General features: G+C 44.4%; 1 protein-coding gene across 3 annotated transcripts in view; it reads right to left on the bottom strand.

Annotated features, from left to right (window-relative positions):
• TIAM2 (TIAM Rac1 associated GEF 2) overlaps nt 1-14481 on the bottom strand; it is a 130707-nt gene that overhangs the window by 37547 nt on the left and 78679 nt on the right. For all 3 annotated transcript variants that reach the window (XM_049113827.1, XM_025422592.3, XM_025422593.3), the window contains one exon: nt 639-742. In XM_049113827.1, coding sequence (XP_048969784.1) covers nt 639-742 — 104 coding nt within the window. The remainder of the gene's footprint in view (nt 1-638; nt 743-14481) is intronic.

The raw sequence follows: 14481 nt of genomic DNA, 5'->3' as shown, positions 1-14481 counted from the left end.
CTGGAAGCATTACGCCGAGTGAAATAAGCCAGAAACAAAAGGACACACATGAGGGACCGAGAACAGGCAAATGACACAGGAAGTAAAACAGAAGTAAGTGGCAGTTGTGAGGTGGGGGAGGGTGGGGGGGGAGTCATGGTCTAATGGGGACAACAGTTTCTGTTTGGCTTGATGACCAGGTCCTGAAATGGGTAGCGGTGATGGTTGCACAGGATCATGAATGTACTTAACGCCACTGCAGTGTGCACTTAAAAATGGTGAAAATACCAAACTTTATGTTTTATATATCTTACAACAGAATGATAACATTCCAAAAATAATTTATCTGTGGGCAAAAAAAGACAAAAAAAAAGCAGGAAAGAAATGGACTCATTAAACCTACCTTTCAGAACACCTGAGCTTACCTTGTCAAAACTGTCCTAACAATTCCTTCAAATAAATAAGGAAACTATTTCCATTAAGGAAAAAAAACAGTTTGTTTCAGCAGGTTGACCGAGGGATCCAATAACGCCAGCTTCTCTCCCCACTTCAGGTGAAGGAGGGGACTCGCACTTGTCAGCCGGGTCCTAATTGTGGGTCTGGGACAGTACCTTACCCCGAGCATCTGCCCTGTGTCCTCCCCATCAGGAGCACCTTACCCCGAGCGTCTGTGCTGTGTCCTCCTCACGGGGAACTCGGGCCAGTGCGCCATCAGTCTGACTCCTTTTCAGGCCACTTGTGACATCAGGGACATTGCTGAAATCTGCATAAAAAGTGACAAACACACACATAAAAGTGAGTTTGGTGCTTGGCAGAGAACCATCATGACTAGGTTAAGGGTTCAGATTAAGAGCGGTCCTTAGTGACGCTGGAAGGTACAAGGTACTCAGGGAGCTGCTCGGTCTTCTGAAACAGGTCTGAGCTCTCACTACGGAAGAAGCAAGGGCTCCTGTGACTTTCAATCAAAGGAGACCAATAGCCAGTCAAGACATGACTTGGGGGTGCCTGGGTGGCTCAGTCAGTGAAGGGTCTGTCTTCGGTGCAGGTCATGGTCCCAGGGTCCTGGCATCCAGCCCTACATCAGGCTCCCTGCTCAGTGGGGAGTCTGTTTCTCCCTCCTTCCCCCTGCTTGTGAGCATGTGGTGTGTGTGTGTCTCTCTCTGTTAAATAAAGTCTTAAAAAAAAAAATAAGACAGTGACTTAAATGCCTTGTCACTCTGCCTGTTGCTGTGCAAACTCTATTTCACTAAGCTCTGATCTTAAAGAATTTATTCAGACCAAGAATCAAATAACAGTGACCAGCATCAGTACTTCCTTATTTTGGGCAAAATCACCAGGGAAATCTTGGACAACCAGTGATGCAACAGCATGGACTCTTATGACAACCCATAACTTGCTCATTTGAAAGCTTAACTCTTCTTTTTCTGGCATCCACCACAATTTTATCCTAAACTGAAAGTCCCAAAGAACAGTAAATCTTTGTTAACTTCCAGAGTAAGGGTTAAGAAGATCAAAGGTAAGTAGAGCTTCTATTTTTCTTTTCCAGCCTACAACCATACATGCCTGCTAAGCCCAATTCTTTCCAGTGGCTCTCAAATTAACAAATCCAAGAAAGATGGAAAGACTAGCCTCTATCATAATATAATGTGGGTTTTCATCCTAATTCTTGTATTTAGTAGATTGTCCCCTCAACCTGGTCAAATCAAATAGTTTCTGATCCCAGTAGCTACAACAAGAAGTCACTGATCTTGCACCTGTCCAAGTTGATCTAGGCTGACCAGGCATAGACAGATGTTAATAAAGCATAATAGGGGCCAGGACACTAGGTCTCTAGGTCTTTAGAAGCTATGGAAGCCCTAGAAAGTTGGTAAAACCCATGGATAGGAATGCTGGTCCATGATCCATGCCAATACAACCAACCACTACACAGACACTTGATTCTAAGAGGAGACCTAAAGGAGATATCTGAATGATCTACAGAATTCTGGAGCTATAATTCTTCTTCCTTTTGCCTCTTCCAAAACCCTCATCCAGAAAAGGACCAGAGAATCCAAGTCACACTTGTGGTTGGCGTGAGTTAGCTTGGATCACAGACGCATGAGACATCCCTGGGAAAATTTCAGATAGTGGTGACAGGTGGGAAGACTTGGGTTCGCCTCCCCAGGCCCTAAACATCACACCACAGAAGCAGTCCAGTCACCAGGAGGCTGACCGCATGGGAAGCAAGATATGTGCCTGAGCCAAAAGCAATCTACCATCACTCCTCCACTGCTGCCTCCTCAGGCTGCTGTGTGCTCTGTGTTCAAGGGAGACCGACCAACAGGATCCACAAAAGAAAACAGCCCATGTTTTCAGTATGGATGCACCTTTTCATCCATTTGGCATTCACTTTTTTGAGCACTGGCTGCTTTCTAGGTTCAGTGCTAGGGATACAAAGATGAATGAGACCAGTTACTACTCTCAAGGTGAGCTTCTAGCTTTGGAGAAGGTGAAGTGTCACAGATGATGTGAGGAAGTCCATGCAGTGGGACAGTCAGGGAGGAAGTTACTTCTGCAAAAGACCAGAGAAGACTTAATAACAAAGGCAACACTTGAGTGAAGTCTTTAAATCTTGGAAGTATCTATTTGCCTTTAAGGCTGATGATGAACATGGGCAGTGGGGAGAAAGGATTCCAGAAGCAGGAGGCAGCTGAGTGAAGGCAAAGCACAAGAAGATCCCAGCACCTTCTGGAAACGTGTTGAGCGTGGCTGCAGTGGAGGAGGGAGAGAAGGGTGTCCTATAACAGGGGCATCGATAAAGGGCAAGACCTTGGGAGAAAAACGGGTCAGAGAGTCACAGCAATACTGCAGGTGTGAGGTGGAAAGACCCGAATGAACTCAGAATAGAGTAAGAGCAAAGAAATGAACATAGAAATCTGGGCAGGTGGACCCTCCAGGCCTCCTCTTTGCTGCCTGTTTCATAGAAGGTGATATGGAAGGAAGCGTCAAGGCAGAAGACCTGGTCTTATGCCTTAGTGATGGGCCAGATGGGGAACAGAAGAGCAGGACTGGAACTCCTGAGCTTAGCTTTGGCAGTTCTGACTCTGAGACGCATGTACGCTGTCCAATGGGAGATGCTCAGGAGTCAAGCTGTCCAGGAAAGTCCACATGGGGATGTGGATCTGGAGTCATCAGATTCTGACAGTAAAGCAGCCCCAGGAAGAATGTGCAGAGTGAGACATGAAAAAGACCAAGGAGACAACCTTGGAAACATCAGTGACAGTGTACAGGGGAAGAGGTCCGCAGAGGACACACCTCCCTTTGCTCAGTAATACCAGAGGAACATAGGAAATCAAGAAAGAGCAGTGTCACAGAGGCTGTACAGGTAACAACACCTCACCTTGTTTGAACAGAATCAAATTTGCATTACTACAGCCTTTACCTTGTCAACAGAGTGTCTATTGCCAAAGAGTTGTTTCAAGTACAGGATTTGGGACACAGTCAATGCATTTGTTCATGATGAAGAGTTCTACAGCACCCTAAGTCCTAGGGAAAGAAAGATGATGGAGACCTGAAGTCCCCTGAGGATCTCAGAGATGGCACACGGGCAGAAGGAGCCTGGAGGAGCCAGATGGATGCTAGTGAAAATAACACGGCTGATGTCAAAAGTGGGTGCCAAGTGAATTGAGTCATCTATTCAATATATTCACAAAACTTTAGAACCAAAACACTGAAAACTCCCCAAACTTTTTACCTCCTACAAAGGCAAAATGGTTACCTGGTAACAAAACCCAGGCTACCTGTTCTGGGTCAAAACCCTGCCCACCCCAGGCTTTGTTGTGAATCGGTGAAGCTCCCCTATCGCCTCTACTACCCTTTAACTTTAGAGAGCCTTTGGGTACAACTCAGATCCTCCCAGAGGCACAAGCTTAGACAGGAAGAATCTCAGGAACCAACTCCCACTAAGGCTGGCCCCAAGGATCTGAGAGGCAGGAGCAGTTCTGGATGGTTCCTGAGTTCTGCCAAAATATGAAATCTCAGAGCTGTTCCACCACCCAAATTCCACAGAGGTGGAATGGTATCTGGGCACAAATAGAGTCTCTGCAGCGACTGACTCCTTTTCCAATCCACTAGCAAAGCACCAACGCTGTCCTAGACCGGACAAAGCACAGGGGAAGCCAAGCGTGGGGGGGTCCACAGGTTTGGAGCCCAGCTCCAAGAGCCTCAAGTTTCACTAGGACCTGTATCCCCATAAAAAGTAGTGTGCCCTTAGTATTCTAGAGGAGAAGTGAGAACAAAGTAGGCCCTGGGAGAAGAGAAGAGTGGCTATTTTAAAAAGAAGAATGAGGGGATCCTTGGGTAGCTCAGCAGTTTAGCCCCTGCCTTCGGCCAGGGGTGTGATCCTGGAGTCCCGGGATCGAGTCTCGCGTCGGGCTCCCTGCATGGAGCCTGCCTCTCCCTCTGCCCGTGTCTCTGCCTCTCTCTCTGTGTGTGTCTCTCCTGAATAAATAAATAAAATCTTTTAAAAAAAGAAGAACAAAAAGAAAAGAAAGAGCAAGTGTAGGCCAGGACGATTCGAATGCTTACTCACAGAGCCACTTACACAGGCCGGGCGCTGCCATCCTGTCCTAGTTGCTGAGCCTGCGTGCGGCCCCACTCATGCCCGCGCCCCGAGCCCCAGCTGCTCAAGGGGGCAAACACATCCTTCCCTTCCCCCCGAGAAGCCGGCCTCCCCTTGGGAGAGCTTCCGTGCTCCCTACACATGAGTCCGGGCTCTTTTCCCCCATCGGGTAACCGTCCTGCCGGGTCCGTGCTCCCCAGTCCACAAGCTCAGACTCGCTCCCCAAGTCTTGGGCTAATACAATCGTAAATAGGGAAAAACAACAAAATTATAAATTCAGGGCAAGGTAGTGACTTCTGTCTGGTAAGCCCTCCCCCGCCCCATCTCTCTCATCTCGTTCACCGTGGAAACCACCGAAGTGCGTGAGCTCTAGCCCCGGCCGAGGGCCTCCACTCGGCAGCCCGCCCCACGGAGCCGAGCCGCCCCGCGCCCACGTGCGGGCCCACTCAGCCTGCTCCGGGAGCCCCGCCAGACGGCCGCCGGGCTCTGCGCCCCACTGGTAACACGTACCGTGCCAGACGCCGCGCCCGAGACCAGGCTTGGCCACTGCCTGCGTGACAAAGCAAACCGACTTCAAGAGTGGCAGCCCATGAGGCAGGCCTTCCTGGGAGGTACCCTGGGAAGGGCTCGGGTGCACGAGGTATCCTGGCAGGTCTCCAGCCTGCTGCTCCTTCTCAGGAACCCTCACTCTGCTCAGCAGGTAGCCACAAAGTCTGGCTCACTGAGCAGGGCCATCTCCTAAGCCTGGTCTTGCTGGCTGCCTCCCCTTCCTCCTCCCCACTCACTCAGGTGGCAAGGGAAGAGGCAAGAAGATCTTCCCAGTCCCCGGCCGGTCACCCAGCTGGCTGCCAGCAGAGCCCAGAGACGCCAGGTGGCAGTGGGCTGTGAGGAGATGGGCAAGGTGCTCTGCCCCAGAGGCCAGGAGGCTCCTCAGAAAGATCCAGAACCTCCTCAGCGAGGTCTGAGAATGCCCCCTGTGCTCTCAGACACAGCCATTATCTAAAGAATTGAGTTAAAGTCTCAGGATGATAACAAACCCTGCAGCCCAAAACAAGAAACTAGAATGTTTTCACCTGTTAGCCTCAATAAGCCCTTTTTGAGAAATTGATGAGGACAGTCATAGCATCAGGGAAAACTCCTTCAGTTTGTGGGTTAAGGATTCATTTGAAGCACACTCAAAAGAGAGGCAGTGAAAATGGAAATTATTTTTTAAGTTTATTTATTTAAGTAATCTCTCCACCCAGCGGGGGCTCACTGACATCAAGAGTCACACACTCTTCCAACTGAGCCAGCCAGAAGCCCCTGGAAATTATTTTTAAACTATGCTCTTCATGCTTCAAAGCATGCACTGTAGTATAGATTCTTGGTATCATCACGTTCAAAGCCCCCCTTTCAATACTATTCTGAAAATTCATATGCAGTTTCACGAAAAGCAATATAATGCTCTAATAATACCACAAGGAGACAAATAAAAGGAAAGTAATTTGCAATTTTTTAAAATGTGGGTTTGAATATGTAAATGCTTGGTTGCAACCACTCTAGAAGCCTGTCCAACATTTGCACTGCAAAGAATCACACTAAATATCCCAGTTTCATCAGAAACCCATGCCAGGGTATCTTGGTGGAGATTTAAATGCATTTGGGGTGCTGCTATCAGTGACCTGATTTTCCAAATGGGCAAAAAACTCTTGACAAAGTTCTGAGCAAAATAAAGAACAAACCTCTGTTGGTTTACTGGTCTGTTGGTTTCCTAGTAGCCTGTAGCTGTGGGGAAAAGAAATAATTTGTGTTCATTTGTAAAATGAAGCCAGGTCTTGGCTCAGATAATTATGCATGTTCTTCATCGACAAGAATGTCCAGTGGAACGGTAATTTTGCAGTGTGAGAAATTAACCTGAACATGCAGGACACGTAGCAACCATGTCCCCGACCACTCAATGCTATATTCCTCCAATTTATTATGAAAACTAAAACAAACCCATTAACTTCCAAAATGTCACTGGTAGGGCAGTGGCCCCTCCGCTGAGAACCACCACCGCCTCTCTCCACAGCCAAGTCTATGACCTCACCTCCGGGAAGGTCAGTCACATCAGAAGAGGTGCAATGCACCATAAGCTTACAGTCGAGAGCAGGTGCAACATGAATATTAGCTCCCTTACTTCCTGAAGAAAAATGAAATATGCTAAAGAAGGCAATTAAAAAGATAGTATTCAGATAAATAATGTAGCACATTTAATTGGGACTCTCATTTTGGCTCAAAAATGTTTTAGTTGATTGATCATTAGCCCAGAGGTCCCCCTCTGAGGTGGAAACTACAGAAAAATGATCATCTATGAAGACGATTGAAAAAAAAAATCTAAAAAATAATTTCAAAGATTTTACAAGTAAATAATAAATGGTTTCATTAAGTTTTCAACTATATAATCCCCAGTGGCATTACAGTTGTACATCTTTGACATTTAATAATTTTATATCTACGTACATTCAGAGAACATACTTTGTGGAATTTATGTTCTTAATCTACTCGATCTATTCAATTTTTGTTTAATTTCTCCAAATTTCTACTACGCAATTCCATAAATGAACAGCTTATAGGGAATCTATAAATTTTAGACCTGAAGAGAATCTTAGAAAGTTTTCCAACTGAATTCCTTCAACTTATAGATCTTTTGTATTTTTTTTAAAAAGTGTGAATGGAATTTTAGGAAAAGATAAAAGATTTTAGTAAGTCAAAGCTGCCAGTGCAAGAGTACAGTACTTTGTGGATACTACATCACAATTTTTTTTTTCAGTTCTCCAAGTATCACCCACTGTTATAGAAGAATTCTGCATCAGTGTCCACCATACAGTTTATCATCGTGCCGAGGGCACAACGAACATTGAGTTCATTTGCACAGGAAAGCTTAAAAATCTCTCAACTTTTAAGGTTAAATGTACAGACTTTGTATAGCATTATTTTTAATTAACTCAGATTTCCTTATATTTTACTCATCCATTTACTTAAAATGCAGTGATTTATGACACCTTTCATTAATGACATTTGCTGTACTTGTCCTTGAGGCAAATATTAGTTATCACTAGTCAGTGAAACAGAATGAAAATAAAACCACTTAAATGAAACAGGTGGACTATTCAATAAGAGAAGATAGTAGCTCTGGGTTGATCACATTCAAAGGCCAGTCAAGTCCTACTGTGCCAATAACAAAGACATCACCACTGACACTACATGCTTCTAATAAAGATAAAAACTGATCAGCTCTTCTGAAGGTATCTGGGACTCTACATATCATTATTGTTACTATTCTTGTGTCAAGAAAAATCAAAGCATCTGTCTGAATGTCACTGTTAAGCTTGCAGAGAAGTATATTCTATTACAGCATAAATACTGTGCCAGAAAAATATAAATTTCATAAATCTTCCAAATCCGTTTCACTTGAGGTCACAATCCAATTGGTGATATTCCTGACAATGCAAGATCTCTGGTGCTAAACACAGAGAAGCAAACACTGGTAGTAAATGTGTTTTACCAGCAAGCTACCATGATTTGAGTCAATTATCTTGTGATAACTATTCTTGGCATATGAAAGAATCTTTGGAGGAATAGGAAGATGGCAGGTATTTTTAGGGTAGGAATGGGCTGCAGGCCACCACCAGGTCAATTACAACATACAGGGGGAGAGGCCTCCTGAGAAGTGGGGAGAAAGGAATTAGGTGTACCCACATTCTTGTTTTCCAGCCGGGCTATGGTTGTGACAGAGGTATGCACTTAGCCCAAAGAAACAAGGCAAAGAGCCTGCCATCATACCTTATCAGGGTCCCTGATGAAAAACAGTAAGTGGTAAAAGAGATCTCCAGCCAACATTTCAGATCTAGCAGAAACTGGTATCCACCAGAGCTGAGAAGACTCGCAGATGACATACCCTTCATTACTTTTGGGGACACAGAACAGACACCACTGTATTTCAGACACTTTAGGGCTTTAATAAAGTAGAAGTTAAGTTCAAAACCCCTACCAACTACTTAGATAGAATTCTGTGTAAAGACTGTGAGAGGGGAAAGAAAAAAAAAAAAAGACTATGAGAGGAAATCTAAAACAAGAGCACACACAAATTCTATTAGGGGATGTGTTATAGGAGAAAACACCAGAGTAACATTCTTCAGGAACAGCTAACATGGTGGGCGGGGGGGGGGGGGGGATCTAAAAGAGGGCAGAAGAGAGTACCACTCAACCAGACAGAAGAATCCATGGCCAATTCATGCTACAACATGGACAATCCTGGAAAGCATTAGGCTAAATGAGAGCAGTCAGGTCCAACAGGCTACATGGTGTATGACTCCATTAATGTGGCCGCAGAAACGGTAGATGAGTGGCTGGCAGGGGTGGGGGCGACAGCTGACGGGAACACTTTCTTCTGGAGGTGAAGATTATATTCTGGAATCAGTGGTGATGGCTGCACAACTCCATGAATATATTAACAAACACTATTTGACACGTTAAAGGTGAATTTTATGGTAGGTGAATTTCTTTAAAAAAAAAAAAAAGGTAAGAATGTTAGTGTGGACTTTACAGGTGAGAAATTAAGAGTCCAATCCACCATGAGGGGATTACAAAGAACCAAATCACACAAAATATATGGTCACATTACTGCAAAGTTATGGAAAACCAGTGTGAAATATCAAAAAAGGCATAAGAATGATAGGTGAAATTATTACTCAATGATTGATCGTCCCCTGAGCTAAGAAAGTCCCAATCACAAGGCAATCTGCTACCAATTACCATCCCCAGCTTCCAGATAAGAACTCGCATAAGCTAGAGGGCCATTATCAATCCAGTTACATCTAAATTTACTTGGGTTTTGTTTCAAGATTTATTTATTTGAGAGAGAGCACGCATGCATGAAGAAGCATGGAGGGCAAGGGATACAGGGGAGAGGGGAAGAGAGAATCTCAAGCAGATTCCCTGCCAAGCACAGAGCCTGACACAGGGTTCGATCCCACAACCCTGATATCACTACCTGAGCTGAAACCAAAGTCGGACGCCCAACCAAATGAGCCACCCAGTCACCTCACATATGAATTTGTTTTAGTGCAGAGGCATGTTATCACTGGATTGCACTCTACGGATATTAAGAGACAAACATTTAAAAGGGAAAAAGTAGCTAAAATCCAGACATTTTCCCTACCTGGAGGGAGAAACAAGAAGTTACAGTTCTCTCTCTCTCTACCATTGACCATGACCTTGTCCAAGTTACCAGCAATTTAATGTGTCTCTGTGCCTTGATTTACCCAGCTGTGAAAGTAAAATGATAATAATACATCACTGTTCCTTTGTGGTGATATAAGGGGTAATTAATGCCTTTAAGGTTCTTTGTGATCTTTAGATTTGACTCAGCCTATCATTATGAAGCTTTAACAAACACCTTCTCTGCAGCAGTCAAGACCTGATGCTATTTAAAGAAGTAATGAGATTTGTTGCAAAACCAAAATGGAATGCTTAATCCATTACTTGGCTTTTTTCACTTTGCAAACTTCTCTTAGAAATGCACATTTTCATTGTCATTTCCATTGGTGCTTTAAGCCTATTAAATAAAACTGAATTTCAGAGGAAAAATAATGCTAACCTGTTTTGTCGGATCCTTCAAGAGTAACCCACCCAAGGTCAAGTATAAGGCTGGAGCTAGAATCCAGATCCCTTTATTACAGATCCAGTCTTACAGAAATGTTATACTCCCAAATTAAACTAAAAACATATCTCACTATCAGCACTGACCTACAGTGGTAAATACAGACTGTTCTTTTTAGTTGTGGTTTTGGTTTATCTGTCAAAAGAATCCCATGTCATGGGCACCAGCCGGCCCATGGAAGTTACAGAGCAGCACCGCCTGGGGTGTGGGCTGTTCTGGGACAAGCAGTCGCTTGCTGGAGCTGGCATGTGGTTTGGCTAGTACCATCACGAGCCATCCCAGAGCCCCCCACATGCGTGCAGGTGAGCAGAGTCTTCAGCTCTGAGCAAAATCTCAGCATTTTCTTCAACAGCAAAACATCCCCTGTAGTCAGATTTATAAAAAAGAAAATTGGGAAGCTCCTTGGTGCGCTCCAGGATTCTTTTTATCCCCCAGAACCCAATCTCAGGAACACCATCTTTACTTCACATTTAGACTCCTATGAGCCTTTTTTTCACTTAATAGATATTTGAGGGAAACACCTGCTATTCCCAAGAACTGCATTAGCTGTCCTGTCTTAAGAATTTTGGGGGGATCCCTGGGTGGCACAGCGGTTTGGCGCCTGCCTTTGGCTCAGGGCGCGATCCTGGAGACCCGGGATCGAGTCCCACGTCGGGCTCCCGGTACATGGAGCCTGCCTATGCCTCTGCCTCTCTCTCTCTCTCTCTCTCTCTCTCTCTCTCTTTCTGTGACTATCATAAATGAATTTAAAAAAAAAAAAAAGAATTTTGGTATTCCTCGGGGTGCCTGGGTGGCTCAATCGGTTAAGCATTGGATTCTTGATTTCAGCTCAGGTCATGATCTCAGGGTCCTGGGACTGAGCCCTGTGTTGGACTCTGCACTCAGTGCAGAGTCTGCTTGTCCCTCACGTTTTGCTCCTACCTTCTCCCATTTGTGCTCTTGTGCTCGCTTTCTCTCAATTAAATAAATCTTTAAAAAAAAAAAAAAAAAACCTGGTATTCCTCAAGTCCCCATTTTTTAAAAGATTTTATTTATTTATTCAAGAGAGAAAGAGAGAGAAAGAGAACACGTGTGGGGGAGTGGGGGGGGCGGCGGGAAGCAGGAGAAGCAGGGTCCTTTCTTAGCAGGGAGCCCAATGTGGGGCTCAATCCGAGGACCTTGGGATCATGACCTGAGCTGAAGGCAGACACTTAATCAACTGAGCCACTCAGCTGCCCCAAGGTCCCTGTTTTTCAAGGGATTTTTAATCTAGTAGGTAAATTATTATAAGTATACAGCAATATTGTGAGGCAATAAATCTTAACTTCCATATCAGATATACAGGCAAAATGTTCTCAAAGTTCAAAGGAGGAAGAATCCAAGATCCCCACAAGATGATGTGAAGATAACCCCCTACTTCTCACAGAATGCAATCCCAAAGTGCAAAAACTGAACTTATAGTTCCTATGAAGACTTCTATTCCCAGGGATCTAAACAAATTATAAAATTCTTTATTTGTAGTCACCTGATACATATCTGAATCTTCTCCTCCTTCTTCCCCAAGGAACACACGCTGGCCTACTAAAGATCAAAGAACATCCACATGGAGCTACAGGCTCACTGGCTGGCGCACACCTGATGACTGGCATTTTTGGGTCATATGTATTAAGCTTATGAAACCTAGGCTTCTTATCAACATTTTTCAGCCTTTTCTCCTCGACCATTTTCATGACATAATAATGACACAATTCAGTAGACATCCAAATAATTCTGCTAATACTTCCATGCAAAGATGCCTCAACCTCACAGAAGTGTGATGTGGTCATTCATCAACTGAAACATTAAAGTCAGTATTAATTCACAAATGGCAATTTAGGAGTAATTAGTTTGGGGAAGGTAAATGTAGAAAAGCTGAGCATAGCATGTTTAGAAGCTTCTAAGTGCTTCCCTAGAAATACTAGATTCTATAGGAAGCCTGCTGGGAGATTTGGGAGGATGGAGCATTCTGTACACCGTCCCACATGGCACTGCATCTGCCCACTCTCCAGGGGCAGCTGGCCAGGGCTCCACACAAATAACACAAATTAATTTTGCTAACAATTTCATATGTATTTTTCCAAATAAGTTTTCACAGAGCTATTAACAAGTAATAAAATTGGATAATTTGAACTTGGTTACAGTTTTCCATAACATGTTAAAGATATTAATGACAAAAAGGCGGGGAGGATAAAAGATTTATATGGGCGGGGGGGGAGGGCTGGGTGGCTCAGTTAAGTGTCTGACTCTTGATTTCAGCTCAGGTTATGATCTCAGAGTCGTGAGACTGAGCCCCACATTGGGCTCTGTGCCGAGCATGGAGCCTGCTTGGGATTCTCTCTCTGCCCCTCCCCCAACTTGCATGCACATAGACTCTCTCTTGCGCTCATTCACTCTCAAGAAAACAAGGGGGGGATTCATATGGGAACAAGCAATTTATAAATAATCAGAGCTGAGAACTGTAGGATCAGATGGGGATCCCTGGATGGCTCCGCAGTTTAGTGTCTGTCTTCGGCCCGGGGTGTGGTCCTGGAATCCTGGGATTGAGTCCCACACTGGGCTCCCTGCATGGAGCCTGCTTCTCCCTCTGCCTCTCTGTGTCTCTCATCAATCAATAAATAAAATCTTAAAAAAGAAAGAAAGACATAAGACGCAACAAATCATAACTCAATGGAGTGAAATCAATTAATTTGCTGCACTACTACTTCAAACATCGTTTTCTCACAAAGATGTTTCTGCCCCTATACCATGAGTGAAAACCTTTAAAGTAGGCAAGTTGTCATTCAAATCTCCTCCCCTTCCCTTTATGTAATTTTGTGGAATTTTATGTATGGGCTTTCAGTAGAAGTCATCTTAAAACCATTTTGGAAGCAGGTGGAATATTCACTACAAACACAAGGTGTTCCAAAGTCAACTCCTGGTCTTCCCCCAAACCTGCTCCATCGACAGCTTCTCCATCTCAGTTGATGGCAATTCCTTCCTAATAGCTGCTCAAGGCCAAACCTGGGAGCCAACCTTGCCTCATCTCCCTCCTCAACACCCCACACTCGATCTCTGAGCAAGTTCTGTTGGCCATACCCTCACTGCTGCTACCACTGAGAGCCAGGGCACCATCATGCCCCACCTGGATCACCGCAAAAGCCTCGAAGCACCCTTGGCCTCCTACAGCCTCTTCTCAATAGTTAGTGATCCTTTTCAGACCCCAGTCAGATCATGTCACTTCTCCTCAAAAACATGGGATGGCCCCCTATTGTCCTCAGACCTCAAACTGGCTTATAAATTCCTCCCTGATCCTGCCTCGCATGTCTTCCTGGGCCTCACTTCCCATGGCTCCCCAGGGAGGCCAGGCTATTTGCTGATCCCTAAACATGCCTCCTGTATCCCTATCTCGGGGGACCTGTGTTGTACCCACCACCTGGAAAGCTTTGCTACCACAGGTCTTAGGAACAACCACCAGTACCTACTTACAGCTGCCACCTGTCCATCTCTACCCCTGGTCCCTCCTCCCCTGATCTATTTATTTTCCATCACACTTAGCGCCTGTCAGTACAATGTATAATTTAATTATTGTGTTTATTACTTTTATTGATTTCCACACACTGAAACATAAGGCCTATGTGCTCCAGGAGTTTTTAACCTGTTGTGTTCACTGCTCTGTCTCCAGCACTTCTAAAAACAGTGCCTGACACAGAATAGGCAGCCACTAAATATTGTTCAATGAGTAAATTAGAGTATAAAGAAAGAGAGAGAGAGAGAAATCCCTAGTTTCTCTGCTTGGCCTCAGGCACTCCTGAGTAAGGAGAACTCACCATGGTAAACAGGGTAGAAAATGACAGGTCTCACGTCACAGACAACTTCAGTGTTTGAATTCAGGATTAAAATTAAAATTAAGCTTCATAGTTCATTTGCCAACCTCAAGGAAAAAAGAATTCTCGAGGTCAAATTCCTTGCACCGGAAATTCGGCCTCCTAAACCAAGCCATGATTCCCTTCTTAGTCATAAGTTGTATTTTCTGCACTTTAAGCAAACCACGTTTTAAATATAACATAAAACGTAGTAGTTTGTTGAAAAATAAAGTTAATAACGGAAATACAAGACCTTAGAGGGTTTTCTTGGTTTTGTTTTTTAAAGCTTAAGCCCTGTCATTCCTCTATCCTTGATTCATTCATTCCTACATTTGAGCAAATATTTCTTGAGTGGCTCT

Source organism: Canis lupus, chromosome 1, assembly GCF_003254725.2.
Source record: "Canis lupus dingo isolate Sandy chromosome 1, ASM325472v2, whole genome shotgun sequence".
NCBI lineage: Eukaryota > Metazoa > Chordata > Mammalia > Carnivora > Canidae > Canis > Canis lupus.
This window is presented reverse-complemented; position numbering and strand designations above follow the sequence as displayed.